This window comes from Oncorhynchus mykiss, chromosome 11, assembly GCF_013265735.2.
Source record: "Oncorhynchus mykiss isolate Arlee chromosome 11, USDA_OmykA_1.1, whole genome shotgun sequence".
In the NCBI taxonomy this organism is placed as follows: Eukaryota; Metazoa; Chordata; class Actinopteri; order Salmoniformes; family Salmonidae; genus Oncorhynchus; species Oncorhynchus mykiss.
This window is the reverse complement of record NC_048575.1, coordinates 58,559,091-58,585,601: the sequence shown is the minus strand read 5'-3', so window position 1 is coordinate 58,585,601 and position 26,511 is coordinate 58,559,091. Positions and strand designations below refer to the sequence as shown.

General features: G+C 40.6%; 3 protein-coding genes across 9 annotated transcripts in view; 2 read left to right on the top strand and 1 right to left on the bottom strand.

The window, feature by feature from the left end:
• Positions 1 to 2,712: 2,712 nt before the first annotated feature.
• Positions 2,713 to 5,348, bottom strand: si:ch211-110p13.9 (uncharacterized protein LOC562347 homolog). The gene is made up of 4 exons (XM_021621591.2): positions 5,127 to 5,348; positions 4,896 to 5,025; positions 4,676 to 4,809; positions 2,713 to 4,544 (listed from the first exon to the last, which is right to left on the bottom strand). Exons 1-4 carry the CDS (start codon positions 5,238 to 5,240, stop codon positions 3,666 to 3,668), a joined length of 1,257 nt encoding a protein of 418 aa, XP_021477266.2. The 5' UTR covers positions 5,241 to 5,348; the 3' UTR covers positions 2,713 to 3,665.
• Positions 5,349 to 5,385: 37 nt separating this feature from the next.
• LOC110536062 (zinc finger CCHC domain-containing protein 8) lies at positions 5,386 to 12,763 on the top strand. The gene is made up of 14 exons (XM_021621589.2): positions 5,386 to 5,583; positions 7,570 to 7,612; positions 7,690 to 7,764; positions 7,868 to 7,973; positions 8,064 to 8,141; positions 8,230 to 8,333; positions 8,617 to 8,682; positions 8,778 to 8,838; positions 8,969 to 9,102; positions 9,255 to 9,397; positions 9,534 to 9,646; positions 9,761 to 9,847; positions 9,935 to 10,040; positions 10,261 to 12,763. Exons 1-14 carry the CDS (start codon positions 5,421 to 5,423, stop codon positions 11,169 to 11,171), a joined length of 2,190 nt encoding a protein of 729 aa, XP_021477264.2. The 5' UTR covers positions 5,386 to 5,420; the 3' UTR covers positions 11,172 to 12,763.
• A 2,945-nt stretch (positions 12,764 to 15,708) lies between these two features.
• The window catches only part of clip1a (CAP-GLY domain containing linker protein 1a), a 57,800-nt gene continuing 46,997 nt past the window's right edge, over positions 15,709 to 26,511 (top strand). For all 7 annotated transcript variants that reach the window (XM_036935910.1, XM_036935911.1, XM_036935913.1 and 4 more), the window contains exon 1: positions 15,709 to 15,865. The gene's annotated coding sequence lies outside the window, so the exon portion shown is untranslated. The remainder of the gene's footprint in view (positions 15,866 to 26,511) is intronic.

The following is a 26,511-nucleotide window of genomic DNA, read 5'->3' as shown; positions in this document are numbered from 1 at the left end:
CTTACCCAGGTCTCCTTTAAGACTCCATGTTTATCTGTAAGTGCTACAAAGCAAACATTGGTGTCATGAAGCTTTACCACTTGCTCTATAATATGAGTAGTCTTTTTATTTAAATAAAAAATATTCAAATATTTGTTTTTGAAATCAAAATACTACTCATATTACAGAGCAATCTGTACAGCATCATATGACACCAATGTTTGTTTTGTAGCGTCTACAGATGAAACATTATGGAGTCTTAAAGGAGACCTGGGGAAGGCCAAACGGTCATAAATATGCCAATTTATGATTAATTATTTCTCTACTATGCTTAAAGATTCAAATGTCACATACAGTGCATTCGGAAAGTATTCAGACTCCTTGAATTTTTCCATATTTTGTTAGTTGCAGTAGTTTTTATTTTTTTCCTCAAATCTACACAGAATAATTACAACCCCATAATTACAAAAAAAATAAAAAACGTATTTACATTCAATACCATTCAAAAGTTTGGGGTCACTTTGAAATGATTGTTTTTGAAAGAAAGGCTAATTATTTTGTCCATTAAAATATCAAATTGATCAGAAATACAGAGTAAACATTGTTAATGTTGTAAATGACTATTGTAGCTGGAAACGGCAGATTATTTTAATGGAATTTCTACATAGGCATACAGAGGCCCATTATCAGCAACCATCATTCCTGTGTTCCAATGGCACATTGTGTTAGCCTTTTAAAATGATGAACTTGGATTAGCCAATTGTTCGTTAAAAAAATAATTTTGCAATTATGATAGCACAGCTGAAACAGTTGTGCTGATTAAAGAAGCAATAAAAGCCTTCTTTATACTAGTTGAGTAACTGGAGCATCAGAGGTGACTTGTGAGGCTTCTGTTTCTCAAACTAGACACTAATGTACTTGTCCTCTTGCTCAGTTGTGCACCGGGGCCTCCCACTCTTTATTCTGGTTAGAGACAGTTTGCCCTGTTCTGTGAAGGGAATCATACACAGCGTTGTACGAGATCTTCAGTTTCTTGGCAACTTCTCGCATGGAATAGCCTTCATTTCTCACAACAAGAATAGACTGACACGTTTCAGAAGAAAGTTCATTCTTTCTGGCCATTTTGAGCCTCTAATCGAACCCACAAATGTTGATGCTCCAGATACTCAACTAGTCTAAAGAAGGCCCGTTTTTTTGCTTCTTTAAAATCAGCACAACAGTTTTCAGCTGTGCTAACATAATTGCAAAAGGGTTTTCTAATGATCAATTAGCCTTTTAAAATTATAAACCTGGATTAGCTAACACAATGTGCCATTGGAACACAGGAGTGACGGTTGCTGATAATGGGCCTCTGTAGATTTCCATTAAAATCAGCTGTTTCCAGCTACAACAGTCATTTACAAAATTAACAATGTCTACACTGTATTTCTGATCAATTGATGTTATTTTTATGGACAAAAAGTGTGATTTTCTTTCTAAAACAAGGACATTTCTAAGTGACCACCAACTTTTGAATGGTAGTGTAAGTATTCAGACCCTTTGCTATGAGACTCGAAATTGAGCTCACGTGCATCCTGTTTCCAATGATCATCCGTGCTTCTACACCTGCATTGCTTGCTGTTTGGGGTTTTAGGCTGGGTTTCTGTACAGCACTTTGAGATATCAGCTGATGTACGAAGGGCTATATAAATAAATTTGATTTGATGTTGATGTTTCTACAAATTAAATAGAGTCCACCTGTGGTAAATTCAATTGATTGAACATGATTTGGAAAGGCACACACCTGTCGATATAAGGTATCACAGTTAACGGTGTATGTCAGAGCAAAAACCAAGCCATGAGGTCGAAGGAATTGTCCGTTGAGCTCCGAGACAGGATTGTGTCGATGCACAGATCTGGGGAAGGGTACCAAGAATTGTCTGCAGCATTCAAGGTCCCCAAGAACACAGTGGCCTCCATCATTCTTAAATGGAAGAGGTTTGGAACCACCAAGACTCTTCCTAGAGTTGTCCGCTCTGCCAAACTGAGCAGTCAGGGGAGAAGGGCCTTGGTCAGGGAGGTTACCAAGAACCCAATGGTCAATCTGACAGAGCTCGAGTTCCACTGTGGAGATGGGAGAACCTTCCAGGACAACCATCTCTGCAGCACTCCACCAATCAGGCCTTTATGGGAGAGTGGCCAGACAGAAGCCCTTCCTCAGTAAAAAGCATGACAGCCCGCTTGGAGTTTGCCAACAGGCATCTAAAGACTCTGACCATGTGAAACAACATTCTCTGGTCTGATGAAACCATGATTGAACTTTTTGACCTGAATGCCAAACGTCACGTCTGGAGAACACCGTAGGGATGGTGCCAGGTTAAGAAAGGTGGTGGCAGCATCATGCTGTGGGAATGTTTTTCAGCAGCAGGGACTGAGGTACTAGTCAGGATCGAGGGAAAAATGAATGGAGCAAAGTACAGAGAGATCCTTGATGAAAACCTGCTCTGGAGCGCACAGGACCTCAGACTAGGACGAGGGTTCACCTTCCAACAGGACAATGACCCTAAGCACACAGCCAAGACAACAGAGGAGTGGTTTGGGTCAAGTCTCAATGTCCTCGAGTGGCCCAGCCAGAGCCCGGACTTGAACCCAATCTAACATCTCTGGAGAGACCTGAAAATAGCTGTGCAGCGACGCTCCCCATCCAACCTGGCAGAGCTTGAGAGGATCTGCAGAGAAGAATGGGAGAAACTCCCAAAATACGGGTGTGCCAAGCTTGTAGCATCATACCCAAGAAGACGAGGCTGTAATCGCTTCCAAAGGTGCTTCAACAAAGTACTGAGTAAAGCGTCTGATTACATATGTAAACGTGAGGTTTTTCTTTACAAAAATGTGTAAAAACCTGTTTTTACTTTGTCAATTTTAGAATAAGGCTCTATCGTAACAAAATGTGGAAAAAGTCAAGGGGTCTGAATACTTTCCGAATGCACTGTATATGTCAACAATTCTTCCTCCGAAGGACTATTCTATGGACTACATTTTGTGAAAATCCCACAAATCATGGACATTTTTTTTGTCTGGTTAAATTGCTTGAATAAAACTTGTTCCAGGAATCATCAATAAGAGTTTATTGAAGCAATTGCAGGGAAAATTACCAGTGTAAAGTACTATTCAATTCAAGCATTTACATAGCATTAGACTAACAAAACCATTTTGCCCCAACAGTGCAACCCTGGCGCTGTACTTTCAGCACCATGAAGGGTGCTCCAATTGCTTAAAATGACATCTCATAAAGATCTATTACCTATGCCTAATAGTCATACTCATTATTATTACAAATAGAAGATCACTTCTTACAATGGTGCTCATTTAGAAATGTTAGATCAAAGCTGAATCAATGTCTTGCAAGATCACATTGATAATTTGCATTTTACATAACAGAATTGACTATAATACATACCATAGCATAGTAGGCCTATAACATTACTTTCACACCAAAAACAACACCTCATTTCTAATGAGATTTTACATTAAATTCCTCTTAAAGTAATTGCATGGAAAAGATCATGTGTAACAAATTAGGAACTAGAATAGTAATAATAGAAATTCAACATGATCTCTATGGTAACAATGTTCGAGTGGAAAAAAATAGCTAATTATCAATTAAATCAATGTTTTAATTTTAAAAGTAACTCATTTACTTTTACTCAAGTAATTTTTACTTGAGTATTTTTTTTTACAACAGTAGTTTTACTTTCTTCGGTACTTAACTCTTTTGAGTTGGCTAAATCTAAATTCACCTTAAGACTTGAGTAAAGCACATGTGCAACACCAGTGATGAGGTTGTGGTTGGCAAACTCCAGGATTAGGAGCAGGATGGGGTACTCACTCTGTCTCTTCCACAGGGTTGAGTCATCACTCAGACCCATCCAGTGGAGCAGCAGTGTTCGCATGGCCTCTGGAAAAAGCTCTGAGGCCAGTTCCTCTGCAGGTGGCAGATCTGTGATTCGCTCTATGTGTCGCACCTTGAAGCCCTCTACCTGCTGGCTGATACTACTGTTGGCTCCATGGAACTGCTGGCCAAGCCAGCAGCCTATAGAGTGAAGCAGGTGGCTGGAGTACACAGAGCCCCACTTCCGAGCCTCTAGCAGAGCTAGTACAATGTCCGCCACATCCCTCTCCTCCAGGGGCCTGCTCACACAGCGCTCAATGCTCTCCAACAGAAGCAGTATGGTCTCCTGCTGGTCGGTCCCCAGCTGTTTCTCAGAGCTCAGCTTTTCCTCCAAGCCCTGCAGTTTTTGACTTAAGATGGAGGGACATAGATGGACTGGCTGTGCTGGCATACTCTCATTTGGCAGAAAGCAGTAATCGTGGTCTGCTGAAGTGTCACCTGAAGGGCCTGTGTCTGCCTCTGGGATTTCCACAGATTGAGATGGGTAACCTTGGGGATTCCGGGACATTAGTTTGAGCTTTAGGTCTTGGTCATACATCTCCACAACGATCTGGGGTGGTGGAGGATCCAGCTGGACACTCAGGTTGTAGTTCATCTTTAGTGGGATGTCATTTAGGCGGGACTTCCATACCTCCTACAGTATGAGTGACCATTAAGTATCAGTACATTACATTGTTGGCCTACTTCAAGCATTCATCAGGTGAAATTGTAGGTTGTAGCCTCTATGGGTGGATTTGTTATATAACCAGGAGTCTGAAATATTACCTGAAAGTTCTCCAACACAGAGAGCTGCTCTTGTTTACTATACATTTCAAAGGCCACTCGAAAAACACCTTGGATGCTGTAGAACCACATGCAATTGTTGGCAGTGGGTACCCTCAGTCCATGGAATCTAAAAGCTGTGAATTGCAAACAAACAAGATATGATATCCATAAACCATGCAACTTGCTTTATGGTGTTCTGTATCTGGGAATAAAAACTTACCTGAGGAGAAATTTAGTTTAGTTGCCAATCCTTTCTTTGCAAACTTTGCATGATATCTGGGATGGTTCTCTGTGCGGATATCAGTGTTTGAGAAGAGATCAGCCCCTAAAAAGAGAGGAACCATTGATCCCTAAAGAAGAGCAAAAAGAAGAAGTCCACATTTTAAAATGTACTGAGAGACAGCTAATGCAGGCTATTCGCTAACGTTAGCTATGCAGCTATGTAACTCACCTCGATAGGACAGCTCGTCACTTTGAAAGAGCTTCTATTTGACAAGTATATGAAGCGAACTTTCAGCTTGCCACTATCCCAACGCGGTAACTGGATAGTTGTGAATGTTGACATTATAAACCAGAAAGTTAGTTACAGCAATTGAACAACTTTATTGTAATATTCCGCAGGTCCTCTCATGCTTTGATGTTGATGACGACAAGAGAAATGCTGGTGAAAGGAAACATCCTGAACATGTGACATAAAACAACCAATCAACGCTCTTGCGGGAGTACGTTAAGCAACAGAGCGAAGATGGCCGAGGTAGATTTTGGTGACAGTGAACTCTTTGAGCAATTGGGAGAGAGTATGCCTACTGCAACTCACATTCGGTTTACGGAGGATGGAGAAGGAGGCTCTGGGCTCAAGGGAAGATTGGGGGAGTGTGAGGAAACAATACGGAGTTTGATAGAAGAGAATATCCTTGTGTGTGAGAAGCTAGCAGGTGTTCGCTAGCTAGGCACGGTCATAGGTTCTAAATTAGATTGAGTACAGCTAGACCAGTAGTGACTTTCGTAGCAGGTTAGAATGTACGCAACAGGCTAGGATAATTAACGTGGCAGGTTAGGAAAAAGCTAATGCCGTGTTCAAGACAACTGGGAACTCGTGGGGGGGGGGAAGAGTGCCAACTGTGAAATCTTTTTGAACCGTCATCAACTCAGGATGTCAAGTCGGGAACTTGGGCGTCTTTCTATAGCAGCGTTACACAAACTCGGTCTTGGGGTCCCCCCTGGGTGTACATTTAGGTTTTTGCTCTAGCACTACACAGCTGATTCCAATAACCAACTCATCATGCATTGATTATTTTAAAGATGTACTATACAGAAATCGCTCCACCATTTCCTGGTAGCACAAATTCTAATAGTTGCTTGTTTAGTCAAACAAATTACAAGTACAGTGTAGAGAATCATTGTACTAAAGCGCTATGAAATATATTAACCATCATCCAAAATATTGTATTTTCAGCTGTTTGAAGCTATTGTACAAAAGCAAGACGCAAAAACTAAACTTAAGACCGGGAAGCATAGAAGTAGTTAACATAAGCAGATCTACCGCGTCTTAGACTTGCGTTCAATATGAATGACAGAGCTTTAACACATTTCTATTTGAATTTGGTCAGGTTGCCCAAAAAGTTTGATATTGCTGTGTAGTGTTAGGGCAAAAAACAAATCCTGTTCTAGAGCTTCAACTGACGTCATGATTTGACAGCGTTTTTCCTGAGTTCCAATTTGTCTTGAAAGCACCATTAGGAGGATTGGCTAAAGTTTTCTCCTAAATAGAGCCCCACAGTGGCGGTGTCATAATACCCATAAAACCTAGCGGTTAAACAGGGAAATTGTTCCAATCTTTTTTCCCATCAGGGATTTAGAAACACTGAAGGTCTGTTTTTCGTGTAGGCTTACCCTGGCATAACATTTTGATGTCCAAAACGTATTTATATGGTTAAGGTGACATCAATATTAATCTCTATTTACTCTGATTCAAAAATGCTAATTAACATCAAAGTAGATATTATGCAAGACTACAAATCCCTGCATGTAACCTCTAGCTGACACCTTTGCTGAAATATCGTATCAATTTAAAGCTTGCACAAGCCAGTTCACAGAATTGCCAATTTATTCATAGTTAATCCAGAGATTCCTACCTTTGCCTTGATTCGGCAGTCTCGTCCAGATCATCATGTCATTTGTAGTTCTTCATGATAGCTACATTAGCAGCTGATTATCATTTCATTTTTGTGGGGTGAATATATTGATAAAAGTCACCTTGTCCAAGAGAGATTTACACAGTTATCAAAACGTCATGCCAGGGTAAGCCTACACAACACAATGGTAGAAAAACGATTGGAACCATTTCCTTGTTTGACTGCTAGGTTTTATGGGTATTATGACTCATACTTTGGTACTCTTGCTACGAAAAGTAATTTCTGGTAGTAGCTGTACTCCAAGTCACAACCACCATCAGGTCTGGCCTAACGTTAGCTAGCGACCTAGTTAGCAAAAGAGAAAATGTATTGTATGTCTTTGGTTGGACGTGCCCCTTGAGAGCATTTTAGATCACTACCTTGCATACTTTTGGTCATTGCAGTTAAATACTATACTAGCTAGAACCCATGCAAAAAGTAATGTTTTCTGTCCTGTCATCTGCGAAGCTGTAGTAACTCCCAAGTCTGGTGGAGTGAATGGTTGCAGAAAAATGTTAGATTTGGTCACACTCTTCAAAGAAGCACTGCAGATTCTATGTACATAGCTAGAAGTAGTCACTTTACATTCATCCAATGATAAATAGCTTGGTAGGACTGAACCTTTTCCAAACAAACTAACGTTAGCAGACTGACTTGTTTGATGTCTAGCTATGTTGTTTTGATATGAAGTACCTTTTCTTTCCTTAACCTATTGTCCACACCAAGAGTTGAAGAGAAAATTGAAAGTGTTGACAAGGCCAAGGTAAGTTATTGATGCACAACTCACTAGAGTAGATACATTTCCACAGTAATGTCCTCATTCAAATGTTTTTCTTCCAGTGGCATTAATGTTGAAAACATCAAGATTGATGGTCCTCTTCTACACATCCTTTTTGCAAACAATAACATCTCAAAGTAGGTCTTTTTTGGGCTTTAGAAACATAATTGGAGAAATGTACTTACTTGATTATATGATCTTTGGGTATTAACATGTGAACTGTTGATCTTCTTTTCCCAGGCAATGCCGTCAAGAAATTGAAGACTGCCTCTGTAGTATTGTTCAGAAACAGCAGCAGCAGGGAGAAGTTGAAAAAGGAAATCCCTACGGAAATGTCAACCCTCAGGTGCATTTCCAGATTTCCTCCTCAAGCTTCAAGAAGAAACAGTTAATTACAATTAAAATATTTTACATCTCTGTTTTCTTCCCCATGCAGTCTTCAAGTTTTATTATGGAAGAAGATCAGAAGACCAAGACCTCCTGTGGAATCAAAAAGATTAAGGAGGCCTTCAGTGTGAGTTTTTTTGGGAATAGGGACAATCTAAGTGTCCAGACCATGCTTTGTTTGTCTGGATATAATATTTGTCTCTCTCTTTTCACAGATGGTGGGAAGTGTCCTGTATTTCACCAGTTTCTGTCTGGACAAACTTGGACAGCCCCTGCTAAATGATAACCCCCAGCAGACAGAAGGATGGGAGGTTCCAAAGTATCCTCAACACTGCTTTCTCTTCCCCTTGTCCTTCACGCCCATCTTCAACAATGACACATTTCAGTGTAGAGTCAAGCTTTGATTGTTGGAGAAAATCAACTGGAGAGGATTCTCAGTTGCCACTCTTTGAACCTTGAACCATTATCTTCCTTGTCTTTCGTTGTGTGTATATCAATGTATGTTGGCGTCGTTATATGAAAAAAAAAAATAGAAGTGTGTTTTGTTACCCACTTTTAAACTACAGTTGCATCATTTATTGAGTTTCTGAATTGTTGCAAAGATATCAGCAGATCTTCAGCCAGGTCATTGCCTTAGATGGACAAGAAGTACAGATGAAGGAGAAAAGGTATAGCAGACATTCTTATGATTTAAAAAATAAAAATTATGCAAGAAATATCTGTAAATGATAATATCTTACTGTGCTGTTTGTGCCCACTGCAGAGCTAAGCCTTGTTGTTTCAACTGTGGGTTGGATGGTCATCAACTTCGAGACTGTCCTCAGGTAAGTCTTGAATAACTTTTGACTTTAATGTGCATCATGTAACAGGAAAGTTGCTCACTTTCTATGGCCAGACAGAAGAGCTTAAAATCAGGTTTGACGTGATCAGCTCTGTTCATGTTTGCTCCTTTAGCCAAAGGACATGGCCAGAATCAACAAGAAGCGGAAGGAGTTTTGTCACGGTAACCAGGGAAACCTGAGCAATCAGCGTTACCATGCTGATGAAGTGGAGGAGCGATTTGCCAAATACAAACCTGGATTCATAAGGCAAGGCAGATTGAAAATGTCTGATGGCCTTGACATAATAAGATACCAATTTGTTATCAGTTGTTGTTGCATGGTTAAAGTGAAGTTGTTGTAGAGCTTGGGTTTTTGATATCTTATATCTCTTACCCATTGGGGGTTGTGTTTTCTTACAGTGAGAAGCTGCTGTCTGCACTGGGAGTTGATATGAACACACTACCACCTCACATCTACCGCATGAGGCAGCTAGGCTACCCACCTGGCTGGCTTAAGGAGGCAGAGATGGAGAACTCCGGTCTCATGCTTTATGATGGGAAGGGTAAGATTTCACCCAGAAAGACCATAGCCACTTTACATAATAAGATAATACATCCTTGACTGGCCTTTCAGTTTTGGTTGATACACTGCTCTTTCATGATTCTCATTCATATTGCGCTGCTGTGTTCACTATATAGTTTCAAGTGATGAAGAACCAACAGAGGACAATGGAACAAAAATCTCCTATGATGTTTCCAAGCTTGTAGATTTCCCAGGCTTCAATATATCTTCACCCCCTAGTGTGAAGGATGTAAGTCTCCTTGAAAGCAGTTTGATATCTGGCCATCATTAAGGTACAAGCACAGAGGTCTTGGCCACCACTTGTAAACCTTTGCACTGACATTTTTCCCCCCATGATTTTTAGGACTACAGGCTATATGGCTCTATTCCAATACAGCATAATCACATGAAGCAGAATTTTGCTGCTTATCTCTCTAACAATTTTCCAATGGTAAGTTAAAAATTATCCTATTTCACTTTTTAATCAATTGTTTGCCACTATGTGTGCACACTATAAACTAATATATTTTGCCAATAGCCTGGTGACAACTGCAATAAAAGACCACATGAATCCTACTCAACTCCCCGGCAGACAAAGAAAAGGAGATCTGATGCCAGGAGTTCAGATATGGACTTTGATTCAGGTAGAGGTGTTATAATTCCAGATGTCTGAACACAAAGTGAAAACAATTACGCTATAGCGACCAGCAGATTAATATATTCTGCTTTACATAACTTTTCAATGTCATTATGACTGGTCGACCTGTCTGCAAAAACAGGAAAATACTTTTGCGTCGCTTATGTTGTATGTGTGCAATGGCTGTGCTCTGGCAGTGCATAACACTTGTCAGTGTCTGTTTCCAGACCAGGATACTACACCCCGCCGCCACCGGAGCTCAGACAGCTTCCAGTTCCAGCCCCCGCTGCCCCCTGGCTCACCATCCTTTGGTTCACCACCTCCCTTACCTCATGGTACTCCGCCAGCTACTCCCACACCACCTCCTCTTCCTAAGGGAACACCTCCCCCCACACCCACATATGGCTCAAGGGCCCTGCGGGGACGCACTGTGAGAGGGAGTGAGGAGTCTGCAGGCGGAGAGGAGGAAGAGCTGACACTGGAAGAGCTGGAGGAGCAGCAGAGGCTGATCTGGGCAGCGTTGGAAAATGCTGACACAGCCACCAACAGTGACTCTGAGACACCAGCTGTTGGAACACCCCTCCCCAGCTCGCCCAGCATCTCCACACCTGCCCATGTTGACACTGAAACTGAAATGGAGGATGGTGAGACTGAAGATTATGAGGAAAAGGAGGGATCTATGGAGGCTGCCAGCCACAACAGTGATGAGCAGATCAGTGTTGAGACATCTTCTAGCAAATGTCAGGATTATGAGGAAGATGCTGAAGATAAAGGCACGGTGGTTGAAAACAAGGGCAGCTTACTGCAATCACCAGACGAAGAAGAGGGCCCTCAGAGCCCTGAAGCTGCCACAGATAGAGGCAATGTGCTTGCACAGAAGGTCAGATTGCTGCAAACGCCAGTGCACCAAGTGAGTCGTCAGTCGGATCCCTCAGGTCAAGATGCTATGGAGGGAGATCTGTCTGACTCTTTGGGGAATGTAATGGCTGTGCCTCACCGGAGTAGGTTTGCACAGGGCATTATTCCCTTTGAGGACACGCCAGAATTCACAGAAGTTGCTGAGGCCACCGGGACATACCTTCGAATCCGAGACTTGCTGAAAGGTTCCCCCCGAAATATGGCGAAAATCAAAAAGTGAGAAAAGACTGGTTTGAATTCAAATCCAGGGATTATTTTGCATAAACACTTTTTTTTTTAATTTTATTTTTTTAACAAGTCTGTAGATTTCATACACTTTCCTTTCTGTAAGTGTGCCACAGAAATTGGAGCAAAAGAGTTTGGTGACCTCATTCAAACATCCTTTTTAATGTTTTATTTTTTGTACTAGACAATGTCTTTTCTGTGTATGAGTTAGCTGGGGTTTAAAGATGCAAGGTTTTTCTTTCAGGAAACCCCATTGCTAGTTTAGGTAGTGTCTGTTTTGACATTCACATAATACTTTTTGTAGCAATGACAACATCCATATTGCTCTTTTTAGGTGTAAAGATTTTATAAAATGTTTTTCCTCTTTCTGTTTTTACCATCAATTGATATTTTTACAATTAGATAGTCTCATTGCAGTCTAGGTGCGCCTCCTTTTCTCATGGTTCAAGAAGCCTCCCATTGGCTACTCTTATCAAATAAGGACATTCATTTTGATGTTCTTTTAAAGTTAATTTGAAACTCGTTGATTTTTACAATTGTATCTTGACACAGGAAATGGGTCTCTGCATTCAGAATCTCACAGCAATATGGCTGTGCATAATCTCATGTTTATTATTTTTTTTTTATCTATTTTTTTTCTCCACAATTTTGTGGTGTTCAATTGGTAGTTAGTCTTGTCTCATCGCTGCAACTCCCGTATGGACTCGGGAGAGGCGAAGGCCAAGAGCTGTGCGTCCCCCGAAGCACAGCCAAGCCACACTGCTTCTTGACACAATGCTCACTTAACCCGGAAACCAGCCGCACCAATGTGTCGGAGGAAATGCCGTACACCTGGCGACCGTGTCAGCATACACTGCGCCCGCCCCACCACAGGAATCGCTAGTGCGGGATGGGACAAGGACATCCCTGCCGGCCAAACCCTCACTTAACGCAGACGACACTGGGCCAATTGTGCGCTGCCCCATGGGTCTCCCGGTTGCGGCCAGCTGCGACAGAGCCTGGACTCGAACCCAGAATCTCTAGATGTTGATTTATTTTTAAGTAACAACCATTGCTGTCAGCATCAAAGACATCTCTGCTCTAATTGCTACTACAGAATGGCACTAGATGGCAGCAACACTTAATTTGACCACTACAATACATTTGACTATTTGTATTTACTAAGGATCCCCATTCTTCCTGGGGTCCAGCAACATTAAGGCAGTTATATACAATTTAAAATATTGCATGACATAACACTTTTCACAATCCATTAAGTGTGTGCCCTCAGGCCACTAGTCTATCACATATCTACAATACCAAATCCATGTGTACTTGTGTGTTTGTTTTTCACAGTCCCCACTGTTCCATAATGTGTATTTTTATATATTTATTTATCTGATTCTACTGCTTGCATCAGCTACCTGATGTGGAATAAAGTTCCATGTAGCCATGGCTCTATGTAGTACTGTGCGCCCCCCATAGTCTGTAATTGACTTTGGGATTGTGAAGAGACCCTTGGTGGCATGTCTTGTGGGGTATGCGTGGGTGTCTGTGCTGTGTGCTAGGCGTTTAAACAGACACCTTGGTGCATTCTTACAAAAACAAGTAGTGATGAAGTCTCCTCCACTTTGAGCCATCACAGATTTACATGCATAATATGAATGTTCGCCTCCTCTGTACTCAAGGGCCAATCGTGCTACCCTGTTCTGAGCCAATTGTAATTTTCTGAGGTCCCTCTTTCTGGAACCTGGCCACACGATTGAACAGTAGTCCAGGTGCGACAAAACCAGGGCCTGTAGTCCCTGCCTTGTTGATAGTGTTGTTAAAAGGCAGAGCGGTGCTTTATTATGGACAGACGTCTCCCCATCTTAGCTACTGTTGTATCAACATGTTTTGACCATGACACTTTACAATCCAGGGTTACTCCAAGCAGTTTAGTCACCTTAACTTGCCCAATTTCCACATTATTTATTGCAAGCTTTAGTTGAGGTTTATGGTTTAGTGAATGATTTGTTGCAAATACAATGCTTTTAGGTTTTATATTTAGGACTTACTTATTCCTTGCCACCCATTCTGAAACTAACTGCAGTGTTGCAGTGATTTCACTCGCTAAAGTAGCTGACGTGTATAGTGTTGAGTCACCCGCATACATCAATAAATCAAATGTATTTATAAAGCCCATTTTTACATCAGTAGACACAGAAACCCAGCCTAAAACCCCAAACAGCAAGCAATGCAGATGTAGAAGCAAAGCCTGTGGAATGTCATGAGTAAAGATTGAAAAAAAAAGTAAGGGGCCTAGACAGCTGCCCTGGGGAATTCCTGATTATACCTGGATTATGTTGGAGAGGCTTCAATTAAAGAACCCCCCCCTCTGTGTTATGTTAGACAGGTACAGTGCCTTGCAAAAGTATTAATCTCCCTTGGTGTTTTTCCTATTTTGTTGCATTACAACGTGTGATTTAAATAGATGTTTATTTGGATTTCATATAATGGACATACACAAAATAGTCCAAATTGGTGAAGTGAAATTTAAAAAATAACTTGTTTTGAGAAATTCTCAAAAAGAAAAGTGGTGCGTGCATACAGTGGGGAGAACAAGTATTTGATACACTGCCGATTTTTCAGGTTTTCATACTTACAAAGCATGTAGAGGTCTGTAATTTTTATCATAGGTACACTTCAACTGTGAGAGATGGAATCTAAAACAAAAATCCAGAAAATCACATTGTATGATTTTTAAGTAGTTAATTAGCATTTTATTGCATGACATAAGTATTTGATACATCAGAAAAGCAGAACTTAATGAGACTAAAATTGAGCTTTTTGGCCATCAAGCACCCCAAGAACACCATCACCACACTGAAGCGCGGTGGGGGCATCACCATGCTGTGGGGATGTTTTTCATCTGCAGGGACTGGGAAACTGGTCAGAATTTAAAGGAATGATGGATGGCGCTAAATACAGGGAAATCTGCTGGAAATCTGTTTGTCTTCCAGAGATTTGAGACTGGGACAGAGGTTCACCTTCCAGCGGGACAATGAGCCTAAGCATACTGCTAAAGCAACACAGGTGGTTTAAGGGGAAACATTTAAATGTCTTAGAATGGCCTAGTCAAAGCCCAGACCTCAATCCAATTGAGAATCTTTGGTATGACTGAAAGATTGCTGTACATCAGCAGAACCCATCCAACTTGAAGAAGCTGGAGCAGTTTTGCCTTGAAGAATGGGCAAAAATCCCAGTGCCTAGATGTGCCAAGCTAATAGAGATATACCCCAAGTAATTTTACACACTTAAAAATATTTTCCATCTTCAAAGTGGTAGGCATGTTGTGTACATCAAATGATACAAACCGCCCAAAAATATATTTTAATTCCAGGTTGTAAGGCAACAAAATAGGAAAAATGCCAAGGAGGTGAATACTTTAGCAAGCCACTGTAACTCTTTATCCAAACGTTAATCATTCTATCAGACCCTTGTGGCATGTCATTTTTGATAGGAAAAACAAATTTCACCTCTTTCACACTCCTCTTTACAGATTTTTAAATTACAGTGCTTATCTTTCATAAGTTGATCAGTTATACTTGGATATGTAGTGTCAGTGTTTTGATGCTGACATGTCATGCTTAAGTTTGTTGATCTTGCCAAAGAAAAAAAACATTAAAGTAATTGGCAATATCAGAGGGTTTTGTGATGAATGAGCCATCTAATTCAATGAATGATGGAGCTGAGTTTGCCTTTTTGCCCTAAATGTAATTTAAGGCGCTCCAATGCTTTTTACTATCGTTCTTTTTATAATTTATCTTTGTTTGATAGTATGGTTTAAAAGTACACAGTAAGGCTTCGGTAAATTAATTTATCGTGTTTTTGTTATCAAATCTAAATATTTGTTCAAGATTATAAACCATTTGGAGGGCTGATGTTTCGGGTGGTGTCATGCTGCTGCTGGATGGAAATGGACTGTTGGTCTGAAGCGTTGTCTGTCCTATTTCGTGACTTTAATTAACTGCCCTGATCTAATACGTATGCTTTTCGAATACAGCCTCCTTTAAACTCCCTTTAATATAATGATTGATCTGTATAGTGTGTTTGGATGGTTTCCAATTTGCCGCCCAACTCCTAATCTCACCATTCAAATCATGTCAGTACCGTATTTGAATTTACCAACATTTGAATGGTAAAAATAATCAAGTTCCACAAAGCCGACACGGTTTCAAAATCTGTTTAGTTAACAGGTACAGGGAAAGGAACAACCGTACCCGGGTGGCAACATTTTGTCTGTATTGAAGCAATCTTTATTCTTAATCTTTTACAGAAATTGCATGCTGAAAGATACAAATCTGAGCAAATCGTTTCTAATTGAAAGTAATACAATTATCTTTATCCTGAATAAAAACTTTGACAGACATAATTCAAGTTTAGTAGATTTTCTTTTAGCAAATGCATTTTATGACCTTGTGCTAATATTATAATTGTGGTAGTTTATTTTTTAATTTTGGTTTTAGACGAGTTTAGTTATTTTTCCTCCCTGTATTCTATAGGGGCGAGACCATTTTACGTCATTGCTTCGCTCAATCAGCACCTCTTGAACGCGAGTCCGTCGGAACACAAGGCTTCGGTTGGGGAGACAACTCGAAAGAGGGTTGTGCTTGTTTGGGATTGTTTCTAGCTGTTCGTCAAAGAACAATTCATACGGGAGTGCTACAGGTAAGAAGGATTGGTTGAAGAGGCTTGAACCCGGCTATCTCACGTTTGCTTTATAGGTAGCCCTGCGGGCCGTCAGTCAAGGCAGGGACCCCATAACCCACGGAGAAACAGTTACTAAGCGCCAATTTAGCTCATGTAACGCTAGCTAGCTGCTAGTGTATACCGCGTTTAGCCAGCCATAACCTGTCTGGGCCTTAAGTCTAGATACTGATCTCACATTTTTATCATGGTTTGACTTGGAGATTATATTTTAAATAAAAGATCACAAGCGATCCTAACCGCTAGTTTTCAAGACATGTCATTCAGGGGCGACATTGTGGTACGAGTCGACGTTCGGACCTGTGGAATTCCCTCGACGTTAGCTAGCTTTCCTATACGAGCAACAAGACTTTGTCAGTGTGCTATGTTTCTGTGGTCTAGGAAAGCTCAAATATTAAAAACCATATGGCTACTGGCTAGCTAAGTCCGCCAAATCCACCAGTTAGTGTTTTAACACATTTGGATTGTTTGAACTAGACATGAGTTTGTTAACCCAATCGAGTTTTCTTTAAGTTAGTTTTATACAGTAGCTCCATTCGCAGCTACTGTCACGATATCCAGATGTGCCGTGCCACCTCATCGACCACACTGTAAACATCAATGGAATGCAATGCGTCAGTAGGAATCTCCCAGGGAACCTTTCGACTGGTCAATCATAAATATGTGCACCTTTGCCTGTCCCATGAAGAACACGGCAAACTCAACTATGTCTGTCGCTAACTTCAAGAAAATTATATTTAGTAATTGGTTCTGCTAGCTACCTTTCATAAGTGGTTGTCTCTTGCCAAATATCCTAACATGGTAGTGACTGAATTCACTTTATAGTTTGTACCTAAACTCAGGTCAAGGTAATCTATTCTGTGATTTAGCTATGTGTAAACTGTGACCTGGAGTTGGTTTCAGTGCGTTTGACACTGCTCATGCTCAATAGAAATGATTCAGTAGTGATTAAACAATAAACCTGTTGGGATAACATTTGATCATGAACAATCAGCATAATTTTTGGCCTCGTATAATTGATACATTTCAGCAAAACATAACTTCGGGCTTGGGTGTCTGCACCCTTTTTATGCACAGATCAAACTCCACTAACAAGAAGTTTTGCTTCTCCCTCTAAAGGAAGCAGGGGCACCAAGGATGATTTAACCTACCATTGTCCTGTGCCAGGCCCTGCTCTGATGGCTCATTTGAATTGCTAGAGTAAGATGTGTAACAGAAAAAGTGGGCAAATAAGACATTATTATTGAATGATATCAAGGACATTGCGTCTGGTGTTCGACAACCATCTCCACTGATTTACAGCAAACCCATACCATCAAACACAACAAACCACTACACAAGCTTCCAGACACTACAAACAGTTAGCCTATAGTTAATATTTTGATGATGAATCTCAATTGAGGCTATCCTAAACTGAGTTGTGTGGCTGTTAATGTGTTGATGTGTATGAAGTTTCCGTTAGCAAATTGTCCATTCTCTGAAGGTCAGTTGTCTCTTCTATACCTGCTCTCTCTCTCAAAAATACAAGTATTTGTTAGGGCAAGTAGGCTAGACAACAAAGCTTGTGTTTTAATGTCTTAAAGTTTAGGCTATTTTCTCCTTGCTAAGTTTTTCAAGTAAATTCAGTGTTGGAGATGAAATGAAACTGTAATGATTATTTCACAAATCTTTGTCAACCAAGCAATTAAACTTTGACGTTTTGGGGGGCATTAGGCATAACTCAACTCAAGCTCTAGGAGACAAGTGCTGAACAAGGCTGCTTGTGTTCGTGTTGGACAATCAGATGCTATGAGTGGGGAGGTATTGGAAGTGGAAAGACCCTGGCTTTTTGTTGCACTGCCTGCTACTAGTGCTAGGGGGACTATATAATGACCCCAGCAGATGTTTTCTCCAAAGAGAAGAGCTGGAACATGTCTTTAGTGCACTTAATATGTGAGGGGGCAGCGGGAGTGTTTGTTTTGAATGTGTGATGTGATCACACTTTCTGCAGATGTAGTGTACAAATACTGGTAAGTGATGAGGGAGACTTGAGTGCTGCCAAACAGGGGCATATAAGACCTTTATGATTAGGAAAATTGCCAAGACAACCAGTGAGAGTGCAGAGGGCACACAGCTCAGCTCCTGTCATTTTTTGTGATTAAAGCCACTTGCCAGGGCAGGCTCTAAAAGAGATGTGGTACCAATACTTTTCTATAGGCTAAACCTGCCCACTGGTTGGTACACAAGTTGAGACGAGTAGAGTGATATTGAGGAGATGTCTTTTAGACCAAGAGCCTTGAGTCCCATGCTGGGAGGGCTGAGTGTCCCAGCATGTCCCTGAATCTCGTTTGCAGCATGCCATTGTTAACCACTCAGCATTTTTTCTGCACCTTGATTTCCCACAGCTTCATGTTTGTTAAATATTAGGGTTAGGGATGCACAATATATCGGGGAACATATCGGAATTGGACGATATTAGCTAAAAATGCCAAGATCGGTATCAAATTTGATTAGTCACATGCCCGACTACAACACCTTACAGTGAAATGCTTACTTAGGAGCCCATAACCAACAATACAGTTAAAAAAAATATATGGATAAGAATAAGAAATAAAAGTAAACAAGTAATTAAAGAGCAGCAGTAAAATAACAATAGCGAGATTAAATACAGGGGGGTACCTGTACAGTTGAGGTAATATGTGCATGAAGGTAGAGTTATTAAAGTGACTATGCATAGATTATAACAACAGAGTAGCAGCGGTGTAAAAGAGGGGGGCAATGCAAATAGTCTGGGTAGCCAGTTGATTAGGTGTTCAGGAGTCTTATGGCTTGGGAGTAGAAGCTGTTTAGAAGCCTCTTGGACCTAAACTTGGCGCTCTGGTACCGCTTCCCATGCGGTAGCAGAGAACAGTCTATGACTAGGGTGGCTGGAGTCTTTGACAATTTTTAGGGCCTTCCTCTGACACCGCCTGGTTTAGAGGTCCTGGATGGCAGGAAGCTTGGCCTACTGGGCCGTTCGCATTAGAGGTCGACCGATAAATCGGAATGGCCGATTTAATTAGGGCCGATTTCAAGTTTTCATAACAATCGGTAATCAATATTTTTGGGCGCCGATTTATTTTATATATTTTTATTTAACTAAGCAAGTCAGTTAAGAACACATTCTTATTTTCAATGACGGCCTAGGAACAGTGGGTTAACTGCCTTGTTCAGAGGCAGAACGACAGATTTTCACCTTGTCAGCTCGGGGGATCCAATCTTACGTAATTATGACATAACATTGAAGGTTGTGCAATGTAACAAGATTATTTAGATAAAATACCGAACGGTTCCGCATTTCACTGAAATAATATATGTTTTGTTTTCGAAATTATAGTTTCTGGATTCGACCATATTAATGACCAAAGGCTCTTATTTCTGTGTGTTATGTTATAATTAAGTCTATATGATTTGATACAGCAGTCTGACTGAGCGATGGTAGGCAGCAGCAGGCTCGTAAGCATTCATTCAATCAGCCCTTTCGTGTGTTTTGCCAGCAGCTCTTCGCAAGCACAGCGCTGTTTATGACTTCAAGCCTATCAGCCTAATGGCTGGTGTAACCGATGTGAAATGGCTAGCTAGTTAGCGGGGTGTGCGCTAATAGCGTTTCAAATGTCACTCGCTCTGAGACTTGGAGTAGTCCCCTTTGCTCTGCATGGGTAAAGCTGCTTTGAGTGTGGCTGTTGTCGATGTGTTCCTGGTTCGAGCCCAGGTAGGGGCGAGGAGAGGGACGGAAGCTATACTGTTACACTGGCAATACTATAGTGCCTATAAGAACATCCAATAGTCAAAGGTATATGAAATACAGATAAATAGTCCTATAAATACGATATTAACTACAACCTAAAACCTCTTACCTTGGAATATTGAAGTCTCATGTTAAAAGGAACCACCAACTTTCATATGTTCTCATGATGTTCTGAGCAAGGAACTCAAACGTTAGCTTTTTTTTACATGGCACATATTGCACTTTTACTTCTCCAGCACTTTGTTTTTGCATTATTTAAACCAAATTGAACATGTTTCATTATTTATTTGAGGCTAAATAGATTTTTATTGATGTATTATATTAAGTAAAAATAAGTGTTCATTCAGTATTGTTGTAATTGTCATTATTACAAGTAAATAAATACAAATCGGCTGATTAATCGGTTCCGGCTTTTTTTGGTCCTCCAATCGGTATCGGCGTTGAAAAATCATAATCGGTCGACCTCTAGTTCGCACTACCCTCTAGTGCCTTGCGGTCGGAGGCCGATCATTTGCCACACCAGGCAGTGATGCAACTAGTCAGGATGCTCTCGATGGTGCAGCTGTAGAACCTTTTGAGAATCTGAGGACCCATACCAAATCTTTTCAGTCTCCTGAGAGGGAATATATTTTGTTGTGCCCTCTTCACAACTGTCTTGGTGTGCTTGGACCATGATAGTTTGTTGGTGATGTGGACACCAAGGAACTTGAAGCTCTCAACCAATAGAGATTGCATCATCTGTGGATCTGTTGGGGATGTATGCAAATTGGAGTGAGTCTAGGGAATTCTGGGGTATTGGTGATGATGTGAGCCATGACCAGCCTTTCAAAGCACTTCATGGCTATAGACGTGAGTGCAACGGGTCGGTAGTCATTTTGGCAGGTGTTAAGGGTTGCGTCAATCGAATCTGGTATCAGGATAAATATGACATTGAGTCACCGATTTGTATATTATGTACTTTTTATTAGCTAAGCAATAAGTGGTAAATGCAATTTTCGTATATATACGGGTTCGCTGTAACACCACGCAAGGGTAAAACAGAGAACTAGCCAACACACTAACAGTATCTTCTTTAATACTCTGACAGAAGTAGTTCCTGCTTCCGAGCCGGCCTGTCACAGAGTAGAGACTGGGCGTGGTTTAAACTCACCCAGCCTATCGTTGATTGTTGGCGTACGAGCTGGTCCCAGCCCCCTAGGCGCTTCAGCGGTCAGTCGTTGTAGTTGTGTAGAATATCTATGCGCTCATACTCTCAATACAGATATCACACACCTGGCTCCTGTTATCTAACAAAAGACTGTACAGTTCCTGTTTTTATGTTATTCTATATTTTTCCATCAAGAAAGGCCCATGGCCCTGAAACTGTTGACAATGACTCAAGTCAGCTATGTTGCATAACACATACACCCACACAAGCCAACAGCAGATAATATTCAATCACATATGATAACAGGCTATAGTGCATAACACAGAACCTCACACAGGTTACCTTAGTGTTTTTGGGCACAGGCACCATGGTGGTCTGCCTGAAACATGTTGGTATTACAGACTCGGACAGGGAGAGGTTGAAAATGTCATTGAGTACACTTGCCAGTTGGTCAGCGCATGCTTGCAGTACATGTCCTGGTAATCTGTCTGGACCTGCGGCCTTGTGAACGTTGACCTGTTTAAAGGTCTTACTCACATCGGCTGTGGAGAGCATGATCAGTCTTCAGGCTCGATGTCTAGTTTAACGCCGATGTGCAACACCGATGTCAAAGCTGACGTGCATACCTATATAATGTAGGTCGTTGACATAATGACGCCATGTAAAACTTTGCGCTACACGTGCAACACAGCATTTCTAACCAAGCCCACAATGTCTGCTGTGTGGCTCAAGCAGTCAACAAGTTGAGTAGTCATTTGAAAGAGTAAGAATTTCAGCGAGACAACTCAAAGGCGAAATCCATTCATGTCAACATAATGGAATTCATTGCCCTTGACAATCAACCTTTCTCTGTTGTGGGTGATGTTGGCTTTTGCTGACTGGTCGAGCACCGGTACACATGTTGCCCTATCGGAGTTGCACAGTAATAGCGTCACTGCTATTAGCTTCACGACATAATATGGAATGCAGTTTGGGTCTTTGCGTGTCAAAAAAGACACACGTCAAATAACACAATTTGGCGTGTTAAATAAGCTCTTAATTTGACATGTCAAATAACAGTTATTATAGAATGTTGTGTGTTCTGAATTTGCACTTGCAAGCCAGGCGCAGCACTACTATCAGCACTGTCAAAGCTGTACAAAAAAGTTTGCAAACACTGGCCACAAACAATGTTTACAATTCTGCGTTGGTAATAAAGCATTATTTGTTTGACCGCAACTTCTGGGGTAGCTAGATTTAGCTTGGTACCTAGCTAGCACCAATACAACCAGCCTGAAAGCAATGATCAGTAGAAACTGCAGTCAATTTCATTTTTCTTAGCAATGATTTAGGAATCCTTGTGAGTAAGTATTAGCAAGGTAGCCACTTGTTGTTCGCCTATTGAAATTGAACTTCTGTTCATGAAAATAAATAGCTAGCTAGCTACTTAACCCTGTTGCCCAAGCTAACGTTATAAACAGCCAGCTAGCTTCGTCTGGCAAGTGACACTGGACCAGACCGCACACCGGGTTATGTGTTGTGAAGCTAGCCACAATAAGGTTTAGGCACAATAGTGGAATTTGCGGTTTGCCTTCAAAATATAAGTACCTCTTTGAAAAAGATGCGGAAGGTTACAATTGGTGGAGCCATGCCATATTTAGACTAGATAACGTTAAGGTTGGAATGTGAAACAATGAAATGGGGGTATTAGTCTACTTGGTGACACCCACAGAACACAAATGTGAAGAGTTTACACAAATATTAGTGTTGTTGCTCTTATCGCGGGACTGTGACTGTGTGAAATCACCTCCCCAGTCAGCCTATTGTGTGTATTGACATTCATATTGCACTGTACAGCTTTACCAAAGGATTGGGGATCAATTAAATGGAGTATCAGTCTACTCAATACCCAATATATTTTTTCACAACGTCCTCAGTGTGATCAGACTCAAACATCCATGCAGTATTGTTTTTCCTCTGGGATAGTGTTCAATACACAGATTTACAATGAATGTGGCTCAATTCAGTTGTTTCAGAGTCCTGCAATAAGAGCTACGATGCTAATGTTCTGTGTGTGTCACTGAGTGGACTGATACCCCATGTCATTGATCCACAATCAATAGGCAATGCTGTACAGTGAAATAAGTATGCTCCAAACACACATTTTAAGTATAATACATCCAGTGTGATTTCAACAGATTTGTCAAATTAACAAATTGTCTTTTGTTGATTTTATAACATTCCAACCTCGTTTAGCATGATCTATTCAATTATGGCATAATTCTACTATTTGTATTCATTTGCATCACTGTCAATGACATACTTTTATTTTATCCTTATTGTGGCTAGCTTCACATAGATGGGTCCAACCACCATTATTCAAATAAGAACTGTCTTATAAATTAGGGTTATTTTAGATGATGACACCTAAAATTGTGTGACGTGCAGTCATCTTCAGGTCCTGATTGGTCAACAAGCTCACTTGACAGGTCAAATAGTGTTATTTGACTTCAGAGACCCAAACGACATTCCATAGTATGAGAAATACTGGTTGAGAACGAAACGACTGAACAAATGAACAATAAAGCAGCACCGCAAGTAAGTGAAAGAAATAGGTTTTGATTGTTTTACTGGTAATGGGGACATATGTAAATGCCAACAAATGAACTTTTTGGTCAGTGTGGTGTGTGTAACCTTTTAACTAGGCAAGTCAGTTAAGAACACATTTTTATTTACAAGGACGACCAAACCCGGACGACGCTGGGCCAATTGTGTGCAGCCCTATGGGACTCCCAATCACGGCCGGATGTGTAACAGCCTGGATTCGAACCAGGGACTGCAGTAACTCTTGCACTGAGATGCAGTGGCTTAGACTGCTGTGTGTGAGTGTTAATTATTTAACTGTACTAGAATGCTTAAAAGGCAAGGATAATATTGGATATCTGTATCGGCCAAAAATGTCATATCGGTGCATCACTAATTAATTTACATTACAGCACGCCACGGATAAAAGTAGCAATAACATGGTAATAGTATTGTAACGATTTATGGTTGCATTGAACATATTAGGCTATTTGCCCTGATATCCCTTCATTCCAGTATAGGCCTAATGATATGCTTGTTCTTTTCTTGGGAGAGAAATTGGTCAGGAATATGCATCAGTACACTAGCATTTCCATTGAGATACTGACGGGCATAACGGCTTGCTTACAGTGGGGTGAACAAGTATTTGATACACTGCCGATTTGGCAGGTTTTCCTACTTACAAAGCATGTAGAGGTCTGTAATTTTTTTTATCATAGGTACACTTCAACTGTTCTCCACTCGTTACCTGTATAAAAGACACCTGTCCACACACTCAATCAAACAGACTCCAACCTCTCCACAATGGCCAAGACCAGAGAGCTGGACAGATTTCCACCAGTCTAATGTCCATTGCTCATATTTCTTGGCCCAAGCAAGTCTCTTCTTTTTATTGGTGTCCTTTAGTATTAGTTTCTTTGCAGCAAATTGACCATGAAGACCTGATTTCAGGCAGTCTTCTCTGAACGGTTGATGTTGAGATGTGTCTGTTGAACTCTGAAGCATTTATTTGGGCAGCAATTTCTGAGGCTGGTAACTCAATTGAATTTATCTTCTGCAACAGAGGAAACTCTGGGTCTTCCTTTCCTGTGGCGGTCCTCATGAGAGCCAGTCTCCTCACAATGCTTGAGGGTTTTTGCGACTGCACTTGAAGGAACTTTCCAAGTTCTTGAAATTATCCGGATTGACTGACCTTCATGTCTTAAAGTAATGATGGACTGTCGTTTCTCTTTACATATTTGAGCTGTTTTTGCCATAATATTGACTTGGTCTTTTACCAAATAGGGCTATCTCCTGTATACCCCCCCCCCCCCCCCCCCCTACCTTGTCACAACACGACTGATTGGCTCAAACACATTAAGAAAGAGAAATTCAACAAATCAACTTTTAACATGGCACACCTGTTCATTGAAATGCATTCCTTAGTGACTACCTCATGAATCTGGTTGAGTGTGCAAAGCTGTCCTCACGGCAAAGGGTGGCTCCTTTTGAAGAATCTAAAATATATTTAGGCGTAATACTTTTTTGATTACTTATTCCATATGTGTTATTTCATAGTTTTGATGTCTCCACTATTTTTCTACAATGTAAAAAAAGAAAACATGAATGAGTAGGTGTGTCCAAACTTTTGACTGGTACTATATATTTAGTGTGCTTGCTGAAAGCAAGCCCACTCTAGCGCTCTTACATATTCATTATTCCCCTCACTCTAGCACTTAAGCTATCAACATGAAAACACATTTTAAACTTGTAGACTGGCTTTCTTGTAGACTGTTTTTTTGCAGGTTGCTTGAGAAAATATTTTTTATACTATTAACTTTTTGTTCTACAACCATATTTGCATACATTTCAGTGGCCATAGACTTGAATGGTAACATTTTAAAAGTTCTAGATGCTACTTGAACCGTGTAAGCTATCAACTCCAATGTTGAAATGTGCAGACTGACTCAACTTCGATGTCTTGCATACAGCTTGTCTTGCATACAGCTTGTCTTGCATACAGCTTGTCTTGCATACAGCTTGTCTTGCATACAGCTTGGCTTGCATACAGCTTGTCTTGCATACAGCTTGTTGATACTATCTATACTTTTTGAACTATAACAATTTTAAATGTGCATAAATAACATGGGTTTGAATGAGAACCATAGGAATACAGTGGTAGCTATTGAAAATGGTCCTGCTCCTCAGCCAATTAAGCTACAAGATCATCTTTAAAACATTGAAGCTATCCTAACTTCAAATGATCTGAAACCTTTAAAATATACTCAATTTGAATTTGCGTAAATTGGCATAATGCCAACCACAAAAACAGTGGTAGACCATTTTAAATGCTACTGATCTTTTACCACCTCAGCTGCAAACATTAAAACTATCATTTTCAAAAGTCTATAAATGTCAAACTATTGACATTTGCATAAATTAGCATCAAAAACTAACCCACCAACAGTAATAGTAAACTTTGAACCATTCAAGCTGGAAACCAAACCAATTTCGGGAATTGTTTTATTTCTAGTTTGATCTTGTCCTTGGATTTAAAATGTCCTCTCGAATGTTATTTTCACCTTCAAATAGCCTAATTCTTTAACCTTCCACAATCAAAGTCTGGAGTACCAAGTGGTTAAACACTTTTTTCAACGTTTATGCCCTTAGACAAATCAACTCTCCTATTTTCTAAGTGCTTCCAACTAGCTGAGAGTGAATTACTTTATTTGCCCTTAATGAAAGGAATGGGGAAAAGAAAGGGGAAGTCTGAGAGGGAAGGGTAGGATACAATACATTGCAAATTGGAGATGTCATTTAGTGAGGCTTTTTGCACAACTGATGTCAGCAACAGTATATTGCACAGTGAAGAATGAAAGGCCTTTTTCCTGCGTTCAGAGAGCTATACAGTCTGTCTGAGTGATGCTTTCCTACTCTGCATGGCTTAGCTAAGCCAGACATGCTGTGGATAAGCTGCTGCCACAAGTAATCGTACATGGAAGTCGATGATCTCCGTGTTTTGGGCCCTCAAATCGGTTTCAGAACTAAATCTGTTTTACAGAACACATCCTCAACCAGTCAAATTAAAGTTGTATTTGTCACATGCGTTGAATACAACAGGTGTAGACTTTACTGTAATGCTTATTTACGAGC